At 41.5% G+C, this 20030-nt stretch overlaps 1 protein-coding gene across 10 annotated transcripts; it reads left to right on the top strand.

Moving 5' to 3' along the window:
* The first annotated feature begins 5494 nt into the window (after positions 1-5494).
* LOC124042117 (type III endosome membrane protein TEMP-like) lies at positions 5495-17759 on the top strand. 10 transcript variants are annotated; one of them, XR_006840047.1, is made up of 6 exons: positions 5495-6049; positions 6277-7412; positions 7924-8044; positions 8833-8909; positions 11105-11266; positions 16331-17759. XR_006840047.1 is itself a non-coding variant. In XM_046360461.1 (5 exons), the coding sequence occupies exons 3-5, from the start codon at positions 7388-7390 to the stop codon at positions 16711-16713; spliced, it is 594 nt and encodes a 197-aa protein (XP_046216417.1). In that variant the 5' UTR covers positions 5508-6049; positions 6277-6355; positions 7294-7387; the 3' UTR covers positions 16714-17759. The 10 variants fall into 10 exon arrangements, 9 of the variants coding, with proteins under 9 accessions (XP_046216413.1, XP_046216417.1, XP_046216416.1 ...); XM_046360461.1 differs by lacking the exons at positions 7924-8044; positions 8833-8909 and having other exon boundaries at positions 5508-6049; positions 6277-6355; positions 7294-7412; positions 16307-17759; XM_046360462.1 differs by lacking the exons at positions 5495-6049; positions 6277-7412 and adding an exon at positions 9307-9440 and having other exon boundaries at positions 7419-8044; positions 16307-17759.
* The last annotated feature ends 2271 nt before the right edge of the window (positions 17760-20030 follow it).

Genomic DNA, 20030 nt, shown 5'->3' with positions numbered 1-20030 from the left:
TTAGTGTGACAGGGATGTCATTAGAGAAATATATTCAGAGATGCATAGACAACAACCTCAGAGAGAGGTTGTCTAATTATGTCTATTGCACCATTCCGGGAGCTTTGAATGATACGATTCTACTGTATCTTCTTTTTAGTCAGAAACTGAGTTATTGACATAGTCTTGTTCTGCAGAAAGTTCTCTCTGTCCTATATATTATTATATATTATTCTAAATCGAGAGAAAGAACATCTTAACAAACCCTTCACACTGGGGATGGAGAAAACCCTTCACACTGAGGATGGAGAAAACCCTTCACACTGAGGATGGAGAAAACCCTTCACACTGGGGATGGAGAAAACCCTTCACACTGGGGCTGGAGAAAACCCTTCACACTTAGGGTGAAGAAAACCCTTCACACTGGGGATGGAGAAAACCCTTCACACTGAGGATGGAGAAAACCCTTCACACTGGGGCTGGAGAAAACCCTTCACACTGGGGCTGGAGAAAAAACCCTTCACACTTAGGCTGAAGAAAACCCTTCACACTGGGGCTGGAGAAAACCCTTCACACTGAGGCTGGAGAAAACCCTTCACACTGAAAACCCTTCACACTGGGCTGGAGAAAACCCTTCACACTGGGGCTGGAGAAAACCCTTCACACTGGGGCTGGAGAAAACCCTTCACACTGGGGCTGGAGAAAACCCTTCACACTGGGGCTGGAGAAAACCCTTCACACTGGGGCTGGAGAAAACCCTTCACACTGGGGCTGGAGAAAACCCTTCACACTGGGGCTGGAGAAAACCCTTCACACTGAGGCTGGAGAAAACCCTTCACACTGAGGATGGAGAAAACCCTTCACACTGGGGCTGGAGAAAACCCTTCACACTGGGGCTGGAGAAAACCCTTCACACTGGGGCTGGAGAAAACCCTTCACACTGAGGATGGAGAAAACCCTTCACACTGAGGATGGAGAAAACCCTTCACACTGAGGCTGGAGCATTGTGTTTCAACAGTTCCACACTATTCGAGACAACCCGGGTCTAGCGACTAGAAGTGACGCCACCTGTTGCCAGACAACGGGATAGAAAGGAAGACGTTTCATGGGAACAGTGTGGAGGATATAGAAGCTTTAGAAGCTATATTTTGTTAAGTAGCCCTCATGCTAAAAAAACGTTTGGACACCCCTGCTATAGAAGAGTTGAAAACATGATCTGTAAAATGGTTCCATGATGTTTAAACATGACATTTGTGAGCAGTATAACGGTCCCCTTTTTCTCTGTCGTCTATTCACGCAAATGATGGTGATTTGGGCTTGTTCCCAGGTAAGAAGTTATTTTTGGCTAAAGAGACAGTAGTAGCAACATTATGTACAAAATAAGTAGAAAAATAAGTTACAAACAATGCAATTTTTTAAAATAACACTTTGACGAATAAAGGAGATTCTGAAGTACTGTTGATGACTGGTAGTGAATTAGATTATTAGAAGACAACAATGGGAAACGGGTTAAATCATTGGAACAGCTGTCAAGAGCTTCCAAGAGTCGTTTAACTGAGAAGATGAGGGAAAAAAGGATTTCTCATAAAATAAGAAAAAAAGAGCATGGGATGAGGGAAAGAAGACTTGGCAGCATGTATAGCAAGCATGTAAAACAAGCATGTAAAACAAGCATGTAAAGCAAGCATGTAAAACAAGCATGTATAACAAGCATGTAAAACAAGCATGTATAACAAGCATGTATAACAAGCATGTAAAACTGCAACTCAGTGCTAGAGGCGTCACTACAGACACCCTGGTTCAAATCCAGGCTGTATCACAACCGGCCATGATTGGGAGTCCCATAAGGCAGTACACAATTGGCCCAGCATCATCCGGTTTTGGCCGGTGTAGGCCATCATTGTAAATAGGAATTTGTTCTTAACTGACTTGCCAAGTTAAATAAAGGTTACACATAACAAGCATGTATAACAAGCATGTAGAACAAGCATATATAAAACAAGCATGTAAAACAAGCATGTAAAACAAGCATGTAAAACAAGCACGTGTATAACAAGCATGTATAACAAGCACGTGGAACCATGAGTTCCATTCCTGTCTTATAGACCCAGGATTTGAACATGTTACCTTCAGCACGTTAACACAACGTTACTCAAAGTTTACTGTGGCTAAGCTACGCTCCTGCAATTATTATGTTTTACCACGTGACCTGTCAGGAAAAACACATCGATTCTGCCCTCATGTAAATGTCTGATTCAATGTCACAGAACTTCATTCAAACAAAGTATAATCGACCTAGTGTGTCGGATCCGCCTCTATACATTTTTCAGAGTCAACTTGACATAATGAGTCTCTTTCATCCAATATTTTTTCTCGAAAGTAAGCAATGGAATGAGTGGTCATTGAAGTGACTGTATTCTTACGTTTGTTAGAAAGAATTTTACACATCATTCATACAAAGTAGAATCTAACTAGTGACGGATCCGCCTCTACACGTTCTTCAGGGTCAGCTTGGCCTGCTTTGTCTCGAGGTAACATTTGATTTGAAAGGACAAGAGAGAATGAACTACATCAAATGAGGAGGTATAGTGAAATTTCAAAAAGCAGACTTTTCTCTTGACATAATGAGTCTCTTTCATCCAAGTTAAACAACTTCAAAATATTTTTGCTCAAAAGTAAGCGATGGAATGAGTGGTCATTGAAGTGACTATATTCTTACATTTGTTAGAAAGCATGTTACACATCCTTGTCATGTCTAAACTACCTTTGACACAAAAATGAATTCATTATTTTGTGTTCAGAGTCAGCATGAAAGGTGGTGAGAGAGAGAGAGAGAGAGAGAGAGAGAGAGAGAGAGAGAGAGAGAGAGAGAGAGAGAGAGACAGAGAGACAGAGACAGAGACAGAGAGAGAGAGAGAGACAGAGAGAGAGAGAGAGACAGAGAGACAGAGAGACAGAGAGAGAGAGAGAGAGAGAGAGAGAGAGAGAGAGAGACAGAGAGACAGAGAGACAGAGAGAGAGAGAGAGAGAGAGAGAGAGAGAGAGAGAGAGAGACAGAGAGAGAGAGACAGAGAGAGAGAGACAGAGAGACAGAGAGACAGAGAGAGAGAGAGAGAGAGAGAGATGGATAAGGATAAGAGAGAAAGTGTGTACCTGGAAAGTGAGATACTCACAGTCCTGCATTCCTGAATTCTTGACTCTATTCCATTTTGAGATAACAGGGTAAAATATAATATTTTTAAATCTACACTGAACAAAAATATAAATGCAACATGTACAGTGTTGCTCCCCTGTTCCATGAGCAGAAATACAATATACCAGATATTTCTCTAAAATGTTGCGAACAAATTCATTTCCATCCCTGTTTGTGAGCATTTCTCCTTTGCCAGTATAATCCATCCACCTGACAGTTGTGGCATATCAAGAAGCTGATTAATCAGCATAATCATTACAGTGGTGCACCTTGTGCTGGGGACAATAAAATGTCACTCTAAAATGGGCAGTTTTGTGACACAACTCATTGCCAAAAATGTCTCAAGTTTTGAGGGAGCGTGCAATTGGCTTGCCGACTGCAGGAATGTCCACCAGTGCTGTTGCCAGATAATTTAATGTTCATTTCTCTACAATAAGCCTCCTCCAATGTTGTTTTATAGAATTTGGCAGTACGCCCAACTAGCCTCACAACCACAGACCACGTGTATGAAGTTGTGTGGGAGAATGGTTAGCTGATGTCAACGTTGTGAACAGAGTGCCCCCTGGTGGTGGTGGGGTTATGGTATGGGCAGGCATAAGCTACGGACAACGAACACAATTGCATTTCATCGATGGCAATTTGAATGCACAGAGATACCGTGACCAGATCCTGAGGTCCATTGTGGTGCCATTCATCTGCTGCCATCATCTCATGTTTCAGCATGATAATGCACGTCCTCATGTTGCAAGGATCTGTACACAATTCCTGGAAGCTGAAAATGTCCCAGTTTATCCATGGCCTGCATTCTCAGATATTGAGCATGTTTGTGATGCTCTTGATCACTGTGTACGACAGCGTGTTCCTGCCAATATCCAGTTACTTGGCACAGCCATTGAAGAGGAGTGGGGCAACATTCCACAGGCCACAATCAACAGTCTGATCAACTCTATGTGAAGGCGATGTGATCACACCAGATACTGACTGGTTTTCTGATCCACACCCCTACCTTTTTTTTAAAGGTATTTGTGACCAACAGATGCATATCTGTATTCCCAGTCATTTTAAATCCATAGATTAGGGCCTCATGTATTTATTTCAACTGACTGATGTCCTTATATGAACTGTAACTCAGTAAAATCTTTGAAATTGTTGCATGTTGCCTTTCTATTTTTGATTAGTGTTGTAAAGACCAGTAATGTTGGACTTTGCTGAACCGACTCTCCAAACACGGACAGAAACAGCTCTCTCTTGTCTCTTTGGTCTGTTCACACACTCGCAGGGTTTGTTCATTCTGAGATAATTCATATCTATCTGTTTTTTAAGATCGAAGATCTTGTGATCTTGCTGGGTACGGGCAAGTCTTTTCCGTTATGACAACATGTAATCATAAATCACAGTCCAGTCCACCACTCTAAACTAAATTCCTCCCTGTATGTTTTTTTTAATGGTTAAAGCTCTCTTTGAACTCCAGCACTATACGATGTTAAGTGTGGTGAAGCATGTTAACCTCACAGTCAATTGTCAAGATGGCTGCCATGGGTCAAATAGGCTGACCAGGAAATGGACGTGTTTTAATAAATACATTGAGAGCCCTTCTAATACACCGTATATAACCATGCGAAACAGTGGAGGCTGCTGAGGGGAGGACAGTTAATAATAATGTCTGGAATGGAGCAAATGGAATGGCATCAGTCACCTGGAAACCATGTTTGATGTATTTGATACCATTCCACTGAGTCCATTCCAGTCATTATCACGAGCCCGTTCTCCCCAATTGAGGTTCTACCAAAGCTTTTCAGAGATAAATCTCTCAATTACCTCTCAGGGTGATCAATATATAGCATTGACTTTTCAGGCTGGCTGCACCGTGTGCTTTTTACATTTTTCCACGTCATTGCCCCGGACACATTAACTCTGAAGACAAGCAGGAAGTAGGAACAAGTAAACTGGGCATAATAGAGGGGATGTATTGTAACAAGTTCTTAATTCAATTGTCTACTTCTTCATTAAAACCATACTGCTACACAAACGAACCTACTCGTGTTTCTTTTGGTTAATTTTCTTCCATTAACACCTAGACAATGTGTTTATCTCTGTGTAGAAAAGTATATCTTATATCCTAAATAGTCATGATGCCTCTGGTGTCTGACGTTTCTCTCTCTGATGTGGAGAGTTAATTGACATACATGGGAAAAGGTGTAGGACACAAGAGAATGACTCGTGTCCAAAAGCCTGTTTTAGCATGGGCACAACACACTCTAGGTGGCACTATGAACGATTTCAGTTTGTTTACTAACTCATAGAAGTAGTAGAAGAAGAAAATTGACAACTTTAAAATGGAAATGGCCTCAAGCTCACAGCACTGAAAAGTGAAAGAACTAGAAATTGTGTCCAAAATGGCCGACCAATGTTTTTAAAGTTATCTACTCACGTTCGCATACGGCGATCCGTGGACCGGCTATATCCAGGTTGCATCCGGTTTATTTGGCCACACTCACATGCGAACTAGCACAGAGAGCAGCGCGAGCAAAAACGACACCATCACGTAATCCAAAAACATGTTAAACTGCAGTACTGAATCAAGTCAAAAAGCTTGCTTCCAGACCGGACAGACAGACGCCATAATGGGACAGATACAAAGAAGAGTCCTCTATGGCAAGGTTTCTCAAACTCGGTCCTGTGTGCTGCGTGGCTATATTGACGGAAAACAGATTCCATGAGATTGAATGGTGGGTTTTTGCACAGATGGGGCAGGCAGGCCTCTGCACTCTAGTTCTGAATGTGTCTCCCTCTGCCATATGGACACATTGTATGATACATCGAGAGCAACTGGCGGTAAAAGAGCTGAGCACAGAACTCTGAGATATACTGCAACAGGTAACTTAGATTGTAAACTACATCAAACCACATTCACTGCGCCTATGCCTGTTCACTAAACTATGTGGAGATCAGTAGAGGCTCTTCAGAAGAGGAAGGGGAAGAGCCTCCTCAGCGAATTCCATAAAAACAGTGAAACTTTTTTTTTTAAATATATTTTTAGATAAAAATATACTAAATATATTCACGGCACCAAATAATTTATTAAAACACACTGTTTTCCAAAGAAGGTCTACAGTAGCTTCAACAGCACTCTGTAGGGAAGCATCATGGTGTAGCCGGAGTACAGCTACTTTCCAAGTCAAGGTAAGCTTTTGGTTTTATTAATTCATTGCCATCGGGGCCCGCCAGTGTAACTGTTAAACTTTTGCTGATTGTACACTCTACTGCATGATTGTAGCGGGTTTACTAATGCATTAGTTCTAGTAGCAATATTGACTAGCTATGACGTTTGTCACCATATTATCTTTAATGTAGGCTGTGTGTAGTGGTTAGCGGTCATGATATGAAGGTTTAGCTTGGAAAGTTAGCTGATGCGTTGTGCACTGAAGTCTACAAGCGAGGGAAAATGTGAGAGTAGGAGAGTGCGTAAATGGGAGAAAGAATTCCACAATGAGCAAAGTGATATTGCTGTTTGTATGTGGCTGCTATGAAAGAGAACTGCGTGTGATCAGGGGTGTATTCATTCCACCGATTCTGTTAAAAAAAAAGTTTCTTAAAAAGAAGCAAACAGAACGAAACGGGGATAAACATACATTAATTTGTCCAATAGAAACTCTCGTTTGCAACTGTTGGACTAATGATTACACCCTAGATCAGCTAGATGCAAGCAAGAGTTGTGCAATGTGATATTGAATGTGTCACTGTCTGCCACCTTGATTACTCACATTTTTCTCTCGACCTGTTTACGTTGTACGTTGTAAACCTTCATTCATTGGCTAAGCTGTAGCAACCTCATGATAGGAATGGGGAGAATTTGAGTATCATGTGGTAGCCTAAACCTATCGATGTTTACATTGAACTGGATGAATTAAATATGAATGACAGTCATCCAATATCCTCCCTCATATTAAACGACCCCGACCACCACTGGTAGTTATAGAGGGGGAGTGTTGGAAAGATTTTTTGCATTGAGAGAGGAACTGTTGTCATTCACAATGTATGTAAAATATAATAATAATAAACAGACTTGGTTGACTTTCTGTGTAATGAAAAGAAAATGTGCATCCTTGCTTATGTAACAGACATATTTGGGAAACTGAAAACTGAACGCAAGCAGACAGATGAGTGACCAAATCCAGGGGAGTCTGAAACTATGCCCCCTTCACTTGGCTGTGCATGTTTCTAGCAGAAAACAGCATCAGTAAGTATCCCACACTAGTGATGACTGCTCACCTCTAACACTTGAAAGAGCACTTTGGGACCTACTTCCCACTCTGTTTGACAGCTGATCAAGCTGTCATGTGACCGAATACATTAACGTGTCACTACGTTGGAGTTTTAAATAAATACCCTGTCATCTTCCTCTGAGCATTAATGCCACATTCGAAACAACTGAGAACACGGACATCTCAGACTTCCGACCTCAGTGCGACCAAGACAACTGGGAACTTAAAAAAATACGAGCTTCGACTGGGTAAAATAGTTTTGAACGGTCATCCAACTAGGAATTCAAACTCTGGAACTCGGACCTCTTTCTAGAGCTCCAACTATTCGATCTGAGGATCCATGACTTCATGATTTGACCTCGTATTTTTACGAGTTCCCAGTTGACTTGAAAGCATTATAAAACTCATGGTACCTTTTCCCAGCTCATATTTGTATGAAGCTGGATTCAGTGCTCTCGTCTGCATTAAAACCAAATAGTTATCCAGGTTGGATGTGACAGCAGAGATGAGGTGCACACTTTCGACCACGCCCCCTGACTTTGAGACACGTGGATGCATCATGCAGTAAGCACACCCATCTCCCCACATTAAAGGACTGTATGTTATGGTGAGTTGGGACGACTGTCACTCCCTGATCTGTTTCACCTGTCCTTGTGCTTGTCTCCACCCCCCTCCAGGTGTAGCCCATCTTCCCCATTATCCCCTGGGAATTGATGCCTGTGTTTTCTGTCTGTCTGTGCCAGTTCGTCTTGTTTGTTCAAGTCAACCAGTGGTTTGTCTCAGCTCCTGCTTTTCTGCAGTCTCTTTTTTTTTGGCCTCCTGGTTTTGACCCTTGCCTGTCCTGGGCCTGCCTGCCATCCTGAACCTTGGCCCCACTACTCTGGATTACCTACCTCTGCCTGACCTGACCTCCTGACCCGACCTCTGCCTGACATGACCCTGAGCCTGCCTGCCATCCTGAACCTTGGCCCCACTACTCTGGATTACCTACCTCTGCCTGACCTGACCTCCTGACCCGACCTCTGCCTGACATGACCCTGAGCCTGCCTGCCATCCTGAACCTTGGCCCCACTACTCTGAATTACTGACTTCTGCCTGACCCTGGGCCTGCCTGCCATCCTGTACCTTGGCCCCTACTCTGGAGTACCGACCTCTGCCTGACCCTGGGCCTGCCTGCCATCCTGTACCTTGTCCTCACTATTCTAGATTATCGGCCCCTGCCTGTCTTGACCTGTCTTTTGCCTGCCCCTGTTGTTGCAATAAACATTGTTACTTGACACAGTCTGCACTTGGGTCTTACCTGGTAAAGACAATCAGAAATACTGTTAATGTTTTTCAATTGATTGCAGAAAATAAAAAGGTAAACATTGGATGTTAATTACAAATAATTTTCAGATATCAAAATGCGGTCGTGGGCCAAAAGCGTTTGTGAAGCACGGGTGTAGGTCTACTTGGACACCGGCAATGCACATGTAAGTGTACTGCCACCTTCTGGTGATAACACTGAACTGCTGTTGAATTTGTGAAGTAAACAAATGGAATGTTCCTCAAATTCAAGCCACAGATTTACAATTGATGAAGTCATTATTTTCAGATGACCAACAACGGGCCAAGTAAGCACACAGAAAATAAACTCAATAATTCCTTGTGTGCTGATTCAAGCCTTGAATTGAAGGTTTAACAGATAGGGCTTCAACCTGAAAGTAATTTCCAAGGAAAATACTACTCTTCCCACCGAATACATTTCATCCATTGCTTACCTAATTACAAACTTGAGTCTTGCACAGCTGACTAAATTGACAGCGATAGGAAGAAATGAATGACAAACCAAACCCAGTTCTAAAGTCACTTATTAACTGTCTCTTTAAGGCTACGAGTGGGGCAGACAATGACATTTCCTTCAACCTTTAGCACAACAAGTCTCCTTGCAGTCGGCTAAACAAAAACTCCTGCCGAGAAAACATCTCAAAGATATTAAGTCTATCAACGTCATTGTCTGTCAGGTATGTACAAGTCATTTGCCAAAATCAATATGAAGAGCGGACTACAGTATGTTGTTGAGTAATGTCAGTTATAGGCATGTGGTGGTCATGTGACAACAGGGTGTTTTTGACATAGAAAAGTGCACATTATGGGGGAATCACGGGAGGTGGTTGAAGTGGCACCACCCTAGTGGTTGTGTCAACTGTGTTGAATAAACTTTAAATTTGTTTTATCAAGAGGTACAGTTTATCTTTTTTTAAATTATTTTTTATTTATTTATTATATGTTCAGAACTTTTGTGAAATATTGCATTAACAAATATATGTCAAATAGAAGTAAAACGAGTCCTATAACGACAACCTGAAAGGCCGCTCAGCAAGGAAGAAGCCACTGCTCCAAAACCGCCATAAAAAAGCCAGACTACGGTTTACAACTGCACATGGGGACAAAGATCGTACTTTTTTGAGAAATGTCCTCGGGTCTGATGAAACAAAAATAGAACTGTTTGGCCATAATGACCATCATTATGTTTGGAGGAAAAAGGGGGCTTGCAAGCCGAAGAACACCATCCCAACCGTGAAGAACAGGGGTGGCAGCATCATGTTGTGGGAGTGGTTTGCTTCAGGAGGGACTGGTGCACTTCACAAAATAGATGGCTTCATGAGGGAGGACAATTAAGTGGATATATTGAAGCAACATCTCAAGACATCAGTCAGGAAGTTAAAGCTTGCTCGCAAATGGGTTTTCAAAATGGACAATGACCCCAAGCATACTTCCAAAGTTGTGGAAAAATGGCTTAAGGACAACAAAGTCAAGGTATTGGAGTGGCCATCACAAAGCCCTGACCTCAAACCTATGGAAAATTTGTGAGCAGAACTGAAAAAGCATGTGCGAGCAAGGAGGCCTACAAACCTGACTCAGTTACACCAGCTCTGTCAGGAGGAATGGGCTAAAATTCACCCAACTTATTGTGGGAAGCTTGTGGAAGGCTTCCCAAAATGTTTGAGCCAAGTGAAACAATTTCAAGGCAATGCTACCAAATACTAACTGAGTGTATGTAAACTTCTGACCCACTGGGAATGTGATGAAAGAAATAAAAGCTGAAATAAATTATTCTCTCTACTATTATTCTGACATTTCACATTCTTAAGATAAAGTGGTGATCCTAACTGACATAAGACAGGGATTATTTACTCTGATTAAATGGCAGGAATTGTGAAAACTGAGTTGAAATGCATTTTGCTAAGGTGAATGTAAACTTCCGATTTAAACTGTATGTTTGTGTATTCGTATCTGTGTATATGTATGTGTATATGTAGGCATGTTTATACATATATATATTCACCCCCCAAAATTCACCCCCCAGTCACTTTACAATAGTAAAGTGACTGTTCCACTGGATGTCATAAGGTGAATGCACCAATTTGTAAGTCGCTCTGGATAAGAGCGTCTGCTAAATGACTTAAATGTAAATGTTAAATGTAAATTATGCAGATAATTACATTGATGGAAGTGACAATCTATTTGCAATATTAAAGCTGACCCCCCCCCCCCAAAAGATGGACCCTTTTCAGTTGTATTCCAGGAAGGATTAGGAACAGGATTAGGAACAGGATTAGGAACAGGTAGAATGATTGAATTCTTTCATGCTCATCATATCACCCAAATCTTCCTGTTTCTGCAGGACAGTCATGGAACATCTGGGCTGCAGGGCCATCGTGGCCTTTTGTTTTGTGGGGACACTTATTGCAGGTGCACATCCTCCTGGATCAGTCCTGGGGGGAGACTCAAGCATTTCAAAGAAAACTCCTGATGGAATATGATAATAACCCTGCCTCAACCACCAGTATGTTTTTTTTTATTATATAATTTTTGTTATTCACTGTCAACAGAAAAATGCAAACATTTAATTTGTGTCATCATTAAAGCACATTCACTTGTGCACCTAAATTACATTTAAATGTAACACCTTCACAGAGTGCAGTGCCTTCGGAAAAGTGTTCAGACCCATTGACTATTTCCACATTTAGTTACGTTACAGCCTTATTCTAAAATGGTTTAAATAAAACCATTTCCTCGTCTATCTACACACAATACCTCATAATGACTGGCCAAATAGGCTGGCCATTCTAACATAAAGGCTTGATTGGTGGAGTGCTGCAGAGATGGTTGTCCTTCTGGAAGGTTCTACCATCTCTGGAGCTCTGTCAGAGTGACCATCGGGTTCTTGGTCACCTCCCTGACCAAGGCCCTTCTCCCCCGATTGTTCGGTTTGGCCGGGAAGCCAGCTCTAGGAAGAGTCTTGGTGGTTCCAAACTTCTTCCATTTAAGAATGATGGAGGCCACTGTGTTCTTGGGGACCTTCGATGCTGCAGAAATGTTTTGGTACCCTTCTCCAGATCTGTGCCTAGACACAATCCTGTCTCGGAGCTCTACGAACAATTCCTTCGACTTCATGGCTTGGTTTTTGTTCTGACATGCACTGTCAACTGTGGGACCGTATATAGACAAGTGTGTGCCTTTCCTAATCATGTCCAATCATTTGAATTTACCACAGGTGGACTCCAATCAAGTTGTAGAAACATCTCAAGGTTGATCAATGTAAACAGAATCCACCATTTCTGCTGCATCGATGAATTTAATTTCGAGTCTCATAACAAAGGATCACTCCTCAGTAAAAGGCATATGACTGCCCGCTGGGAGTTTGCCAAAAAACACCTAACAGACTCAGACCATGAGAAACAAGATTCTCTGGTCTGATGAAACCAAGATTGAACTCTTTGGCCTAAATGCCAAGCGTCTCATCTGGAGGAAACCTGGCACCATCCCTACAGTGAATCATGGTGGTGGCAGCATCATGCTGTGGGGATGTTTTTCAGCAGCAGTGACTGGGAGACTAGTCAGGATTGAGGGAAAGATGAATGGAGCAAATTACAGAGAGATCCTTGATGAAACCCTGCTCCAGAGCGCTCAGGACCGCAGATGGTGGTTCACCGTTCCACAGGACAACAACCCTCACCACACAGGCTTCGGGACAAGTCTCTGAATGTCCTTGAGTGGCCCAGCCAGAGCCCGTACTTGAACCCAATCGAACATCTCTGGAGAGACCTGAAAATAGCTGTGCAGTGACGTTCCCCATCCAACCTGACAGTGCTTGAGAGGATCTACAGAGAAGATGGGAGAAACGCCTCAAATATAGTTGCACCAAGCTTGTAAAGTCATACCCAAAAAGACTCGTGGCTGTAATCGCTGACAAAGTTGCTTCAACAAAGTACAGAGTAAAAGGTCTGACTACTTATGTAAATGTGATATTTACATATATTTTTTTTAAACACAATTTTAAAAACATTCTAAAAACCCGTTGTTCCTTTGTCATTATGGGGTAGTGTGTGTAGATTGATGAGGGGAATCAAAATAAATGTGGAAAAGACAAGGGGTCTGAATACTTTCTGAATACACTGTACATATGAGTCCCACCAATCCAGTGTCAAATTACATTTTTGGGTGTTGAAAAAATAACACTGTTTCAGTTTATACCTTGACACACCTTGACACAATACACTATGGAAGTGATGTGGCATTTTCCAGGAAGTATCCTTCCAAGAATTAGCCTTTTTAACTTTCGTAGGCTTTTTGAGGGGTCTTTAATGGACCAAAACTTTATAAAAGGCCTCTGGTAGAAATAAATTCAAACACAAATTAAATTTTATACATATCTTAAGTGATGGCGTTTCACAAATGTTATGATATAAACATCATGGCCATTCAAAAGATTAGGGTACAGGACCCGGAAGTATGACATCAGTTTGCACAGCGTATAGTTTTTGGTATAGGCTACATACAGTATTAGTGTGGACAAAGTGGAAAATAACCATACAATGGTCAGTAACTCTTCATAATCATTCAATTATAATAAACATGCTTACATTACAACACACACACAATATCCACACTAGCACATATCCACACACACACAATATCCACACTAGCACATATCCACACACACACAATATCCACACTAGCACATATCCACACTAGCACATATCCACACACACACAATATCCACACTAGCACATATCCACACTAGCACATATCCACACTAGCACATATCCACAAACACACATATCCACACTAGCACATATCCACACTAGCACATATCCACACTAGCACATATCCACACACACACACTGGTGAATTCTCAATACATTGCTTCAATATACAGAGCCTTCAGAAAGTATTCACACCCCTTGACTTTTTCCACATTCTGTTGTGCTACAGCCTGAATTTAAAATGGATTAAATGTACATTTTGTGTCACTGATCTACACACAATACTCCATAATGTCAAAGTGGAATTATATATTTTTAAAATCTTTTCAAATTAATTTTAAAAAATGAAAAGCTTAAATATATATTGAGTCAATAGGCATTCAACTAGTTTGTTATGACAAGCCTAAATAAGCTCAGGAGTAAAAATGTTTATTTTATTTTATACAAGTCACATAATAAGTTGCATAGACTCACTCTGTGTGCAATAACACTGTTTAACATGTACCCCACACATACAAATATCTATAAGGTCCCTCAGTCGAGCAGGGAATTTCAAGCACAGATTCAATTACAAAGACCAGGGAAGTTTTCCAATGGTTCGCAAAGAAGGGCACTGATTGGTAGATGGGGAAAAAAGGGGGTCCACTACAAAGATACAGGTGTCCTTCCTACCTCAGTTGCCGGAGAAGAAGGAAACCGCTCAGGGATTTCACCATGAGATCAATGGGGACTTTAAAACAGTTAGAGTTTAATGGCTGTGTTAGGAGAACTGAGGAGGGATCAACAACATTGTAGTTACTCCACAATACTACCCTAAATGACAGAGTGAAAAGAAGGAAGCCTGTACAGAATAAAATATTCTAAAACATGCATCCTGTTTGTAATAAGGCACTAAAGAAATGCCAAAAATGGTGGCTGCATCATATTATGGGTATGCTTGTCATAGGCAAGGACTAGGATGTTTTTTAGGATAAAAATTAATTAAATAGAGCTAAGCACAGGCAAAATCCTAGACGAGAACCTGGTTCAGTCTGCTTTCCTACAGACACTGGGAGACAAATTCACCTTTCAGCAGGACAATAACTTAAATCACAAGGCCAAATATGCACTGGAGTTGCTTACCAAGACGACATTGAATGTTCCTGAGTGACCTAGGTTACAGTAATTATTTAACATTTAACATTTAAGTCATTTAGCAGACGCTCTTATCCAGAGCGACTTACAAATTGGTGCATTCACCTTATGGCATCCAGTGGAACAGTCACTTTACAATAGTGCATCTAAATCTTAAAGGGGGGGGGGTGAGAAGGATTACTTATCCTTAAATCGGCTTGAAATTCTATAGCAAGACTTGAAAATGACTGTCTCAACAACCAACTTGACAGGGCTTGAACAATTATTTAAAGAATAATGGGCAAATATTGGACAATGAGCAATCCAAGTGAGCAAAAACCCAGAAACACTCACAGCTGTAATCCCTGCCATCCCTAACATGTATTGACTCAGGGTTCAATACTTATCTAATCAAGATATATTAGTGTTTTATTTTTCATTCATATATAGTACCAGTCAGTACCAGTCAAAAGGTTGGACACACCTACTCATTCCAGGGTTTTTCTTTTCAGTATTGACTGACCTTCATGTCTTAATGTAATGATGGACTGTCGTTTCTCTTATTTGAGCTGTTCGAACATAGCCCTTTTACCAAACAGGGTTATGCTCTGTAAACCACCTCTACATTGTCACAACACAACAGATTGGCTCAAACATTAAAAAGGAAATTACTTTTAACATGGCACACCTGTTAATTGAAATGCATTCCAGGTGACTACCTCATGAAGCTGGTTGAGAAAATGCCAATATTGTGCAAAGCTGTCATCAAGGAAAAAGGTGGCTATTTATTTTATTATTATTATTTTTTATTTTACCCAGTTTTCTCCCCGATTTCGTGGTATCCAATTGTTTTTAGTAGCTACTGTCTTGTCTCATTGCTACAACTCCCGTACGGGCTCGGGAGAGACGAAGGTTGAAAGTCATGCATCCTCCGATACACAACCCAACCAAGCCGCACTGCTTCTTAACACAGCGCGCATCCAACCCGGAAGCCAGCCGCACCAATGTGTCGGCGGAAATACCGTGCACCTGGCAACCTTGGCTAGAGCGCACTGTGCCCGGCCCGCCACAGGAGTCGCTGGTGCGCGATGAGGCAAGGATATCCCTACCGGCCAACCCCTCCCTAACCCGGAGGACGCTAGGCCAATTGTGCTTCACCCCACACCCTCCCGGTCACGGCCGGTTACGACAGAGCCTGAGCGCGAACCCAGAGTCTCTGGTGGCACAGCTGGCACTGCAGTACAGCGCCCTTAACCACTGCACCACCCGGGAGGCCAAAAGGTGGCTATTTTGAAAAATCGCAAATATACTTTTGATTTGTTTAACACTTTTTTGGTTACTACATGATTCCATATGTGTTATTTCAGAGTTTTGATATCTTCACTATTATTCTACAATGTAGAAAATAGTAAAAAAAATAAAAAAATAAGTAGGTGCTCGAATAAATGAGTAGGTTTGTCCAAACTTTTGACTGGTACTGTATATATATATATATATATATATATTATATTTATTTTTTATTCTTCCACATTGACATTACAGCGTATTTTGTATAGATCGTTGACAAAAAAATATACAATTAAATCCATTTTAGTCCCACTTTGTAACACAACAACATGTGGAATAAGTCAAAGGGGTGTGATTACTTCCTGAAGGCTCTGTATGTAGTAGCTTGTGTGGTGGATAATGGAACATTCTCTGGTTGTTCTCTGAATTTACCCCAGTCTCCTGTCCCCTGCACCCCACAGCTGCCCACCCCACCGTGGCTGGTTCCTCCACAGGCTCTACCTACCTGATTGCAGCACTGGCCTCCGCCTTCACTGTCTCCCTGTTCCTCGTGGTGGCCTTCAAGTGCCGCCTATTCCACCGCTACCTGGCCAGCAACCGCCACGCCCTGCTCCCCGAGGGGGACACAGCCAGCCAGTACAGCCCAGACGAGGTGTCCTTCCCTGGGCACGGCATGGTAGGCAGAGGGGGTGAAGGCAATAGGACCCATCGAGGGTTGGATACAGATGACGACGATGGCTTCATAGAGGATAATTACATCCAGGCCAGTGAGAGGGCGAGAGCGGAGAGTCACGTGGATGACGAGATGGAAGGAGAGGATAGTGATGATGATCTCCTGATTTGAGGTGATTTAGGACTGGTTGAAAGGAATAGTTAATAGTTGACTTGATGACAGTTGTGGGGTCACTTCATAGAGTCCAATGCTGTCCAGACCAGGCCTGGGTTCAAATAATATTGGATTTCTTTCAAATATTTCAGCTGTGCTTAATTGAGCTTGTGTGACACAGCTGAACCAAATGAATCGTCTCAAAAGTGAAAAACCCCACCCAACAGGCACTCCAGGCAGGCTCAATAAAACACTCAAAGTATTTTAAAGAAAACAATTACTATTTGAACCCAGGTCAGGTGAGACTATGTCGAAAGATGGCAGAGATACTGAGAAAAGATCATGGTCCCACTTAACAACATACTGTATAATTACTGTATACTTTAAAGACTTTATATCAAAAATATAACATTCATCATAAATACTTAATTAGGCTGTTTGAGAAGGTTTGAATCTTAAGCAACCTGCACACACATGATTTGAAGTACAATAGACCAACATAGCTACTGTAGTAGGTCAAAGCTGTGCGTTGTAAAACCTTGGTATGACATGGGTGAAGTACGTATCGTGGCGCTCATGTGAATTTCCTTTATTTTTTGGCTGCATACCAATGCCTACTTCTCACTCAAAACAGTTTTTCATCTTTAATATAACATATAGTGATTTACAATTCATTTGTATGTAAATACTGTAAAACCATGATGATATATTAGGTCATACAATCTGATTCTTTGCCAAATGTGGCATAGTAACCCCTTTAAAAAGGGTTTATGAAGGCTTCGTTAACAGTTAAAAGTGTTTCCTTTAAAGTGGGACATTTTTCAAGCGGGGGACTAAATGAGCCTGAGCCACATTGAAGATGAGTTGTTACTGTTTGGTATGCAATGATTTTTATTTTCTGAAGGCCGCAATGCAAAATAAATATCCTTGATTCTTTTTGTATATACAGTACCAGTCAAAAGTTTGGACACACCTACTCATTCAAGGGTTTATCGTTATTTTAAAAAAGAAAACTATTTTCTACATTGAAAAGCATTCCTCATGAAGCTGGTTGAGAGAATGACAAGAGTATGCAAAGCTGTCATCAAGGCAAAGGGTGGCTACTTTGAAGAATCTCAAATATAAAATGTATTTTGATTTATTGAATAGTTTTTTGGTTACTACATGATCTCCGTATGTGTTATTTCATAGTTATGATGTCTTCACTATTATTCTTCAATGTAGAAAATAGTCCAAATAAAGAAAAACCCTGGAATGAGTCGGTGTGTCTGACTGGTACTGTACAAAGCCTTTTGACACCATCATGTAAAATGTTAATAATGTTGAAGATGCAAGATCCATTCAACACTATGCTCAACAAGTGATGTTGTTTTGATAGTCCTTAAAAATGATGTGTTACCATCGATATTGATTTGATAACTTTATGATAATGCATTGTGGAAATCAATTATTGAAACGTTGCTGTTGTAGTTTTTTTTTTTTAAATCTTCAGTAATATTCTTAGCCACTTTAACATCACCGATGAAGAATTAAGACAATAAATTCTTCTTTACACCTGGCGCTAATATGCTTCCTTTGCCCTGATCTGGTCCACATTCTCATCATGCCCACATTTTCAGAAATATGTCTACACACATGGTATTGTAATGTGTCTGTTATCCGTCCAATGTGTCCACATTGTGACCAGATATCCTGGTCCCTCCGTCCCTGATTGTAAATGATTTTACATCTGTTCTTTGAAAATAATCTAAATGTTTTTACTAAGTCATATTGATGCCATTAGTCAATGGTGGCACAACGGTACCAACTCTTAATGACTTTAGAAAGTGGATAATTATGATTCGCTGAAGTGTTACAGATCGCACACAATGTTTACCGTGAACGCGGTCTCTGCTAAAGCGGGAACATTGCCTTTAAATGTTAATCACGCTGTAATGCTGAATTTCCGCGATACGGATTGAATAGAGCCCTAAATGGTTTCAACTGTCCAGATCCGTCTACACTTGTAAGATTTCCAGGCACCAAGCGTGCCTGACTACCTTCCGAGTTGGTCAGGAAGATCCTATCACTATCAGATCACAATGTGTCTACAACTGACTGAATATAGAGGCAGAATCAGAATGTGGACCAAGGACGCATTCTAGAACCAGGTACAAACAGGGCTAAAGTCTCATGGAGAAAATATTAACCTTCTTGTTTACAGTTCTCAGGTTTGTGCACAGTGTCATTTTTTTCCCCTGCATTTAATAAAAAAATATAAAAAATTGTGATATTAATCCGACACATACAAAATAACAAAACCTGTTTTACGGTGTCCATATTAGGACAGCTCAGAACAAGCCCTGCTGAGACTGAGGATGTCCTAATATGGGGGGGTCCGCCCGCCCACCACTCATCATTAACTCTATCCGTCTCCGGCTGCGAACGCAACTCATGAGGACAGCCGGCACTAGGAGGCAGAGCATGTTGCCGGGATCGGAGCACCACCAGTACAGAGCTGCTCAGGAAAGGCAGCAGGCAGGTGTGAGTGCATCTGAACGCACAGTTAGGCAAAGACCTTTGGAGGATGGCCTGGTGTCAAGAAGGACAGCAAAGAAGCCACTTCTCTCCATGAAAAACATCAGGGACAGACTGATATTCTGCAAAAGGTACAGGGATTGGACTGCTGAGGACTGAGGTAAAGTCATTTTCTCTGATGAATCCCCTTTCAGATTGTTTGGGGCATCCGGAGAAGACAAGGTGAGCGCTACCATCAGTCTGTGTCATGCCAACAGTAAAGCATCCTGAGACCATTCATGTGTGGGGTTGCTTCTCAGTGAAGGGAGTGGGCTCACTCACAATTTTGCCGAAGAACACAGCCATGAATAAAGAATGGTACCAACACATCCTCCAAGAGCAACTTCTCCCAACCATCCAGGAACAGTTTGGTGACGAACAATGCCTTTTCCTGCATGATGGAGCACTTTAAAATAAGGAAAAAGTGATAACTAAGTGGCTCGGGGAACAAAACATCAATATTTTGGTCCATGGCCAGGAAACTCCCCAGACCTTAATCCCATTGAGAATTTGTGGTCAATCCTCAAGAAACGGGTGGACAAACAAAACCCCACAAATTCTGACAGACTCCAAGAATTGATTATGCAAGAATGGGCTGCCATCAGTCAGGATGTGGCCCAGAAGTTAATTGCCAGCATGCCAGGGCAGATTGCAGAGCTCTTGAAAAAGAAGGGTCAACACTGCAAATATTGACTCTTTGCATCAACTTCATGTAATTTTCAATAAAAGCCTTTGACACTTATGAAATGCTTGTAATTATACTTCAGTATTCCATAGTA

The sequence above is a fragment of the Oncorhynchus gorbuscha genome, linkage group LG08 (assembly GCF_021184085.1).
Source record: "Oncorhynchus gorbuscha isolate QuinsamMale2020 ecotype Even-year linkage group LG08, OgorEven_v1.0, whole genome shotgun sequence".
NCBI lineage: Eukaryota > Metazoa > Chordata > Actinopteri > Salmoniformes > Salmonidae > Oncorhynchus > Oncorhynchus gorbuscha.
Note: the sequence above shows the minus strand (reverse complement) of the source record. Positions and strands in the feature narration are given on the sequence as shown.

Bases quoted from the DNA above. Each gene is read 5' to 3' on its own strand.
- LOC124042117 (XM_046360457.1), top strand. From the start codon at position 5,899: ATGGTGGGTTTTTGCACAGATGGGGCAGGCAGGCCTCTGCACTCTAGT. The intron at 6,050-11,104 runs GTAACTTAGATT...CTGTTTCTGCAG, and splicing joins TCTGAGATATACTGCAACAG to GACAGTCATGGAACATCTGG. The intron at 11,267-16,306 runs GTATGTTTTTTT...AATTTACCCCAG, and splicing joins TAACCCTGCCTCAACCACCA to TCTCCTGTCCCCTGCACCCC.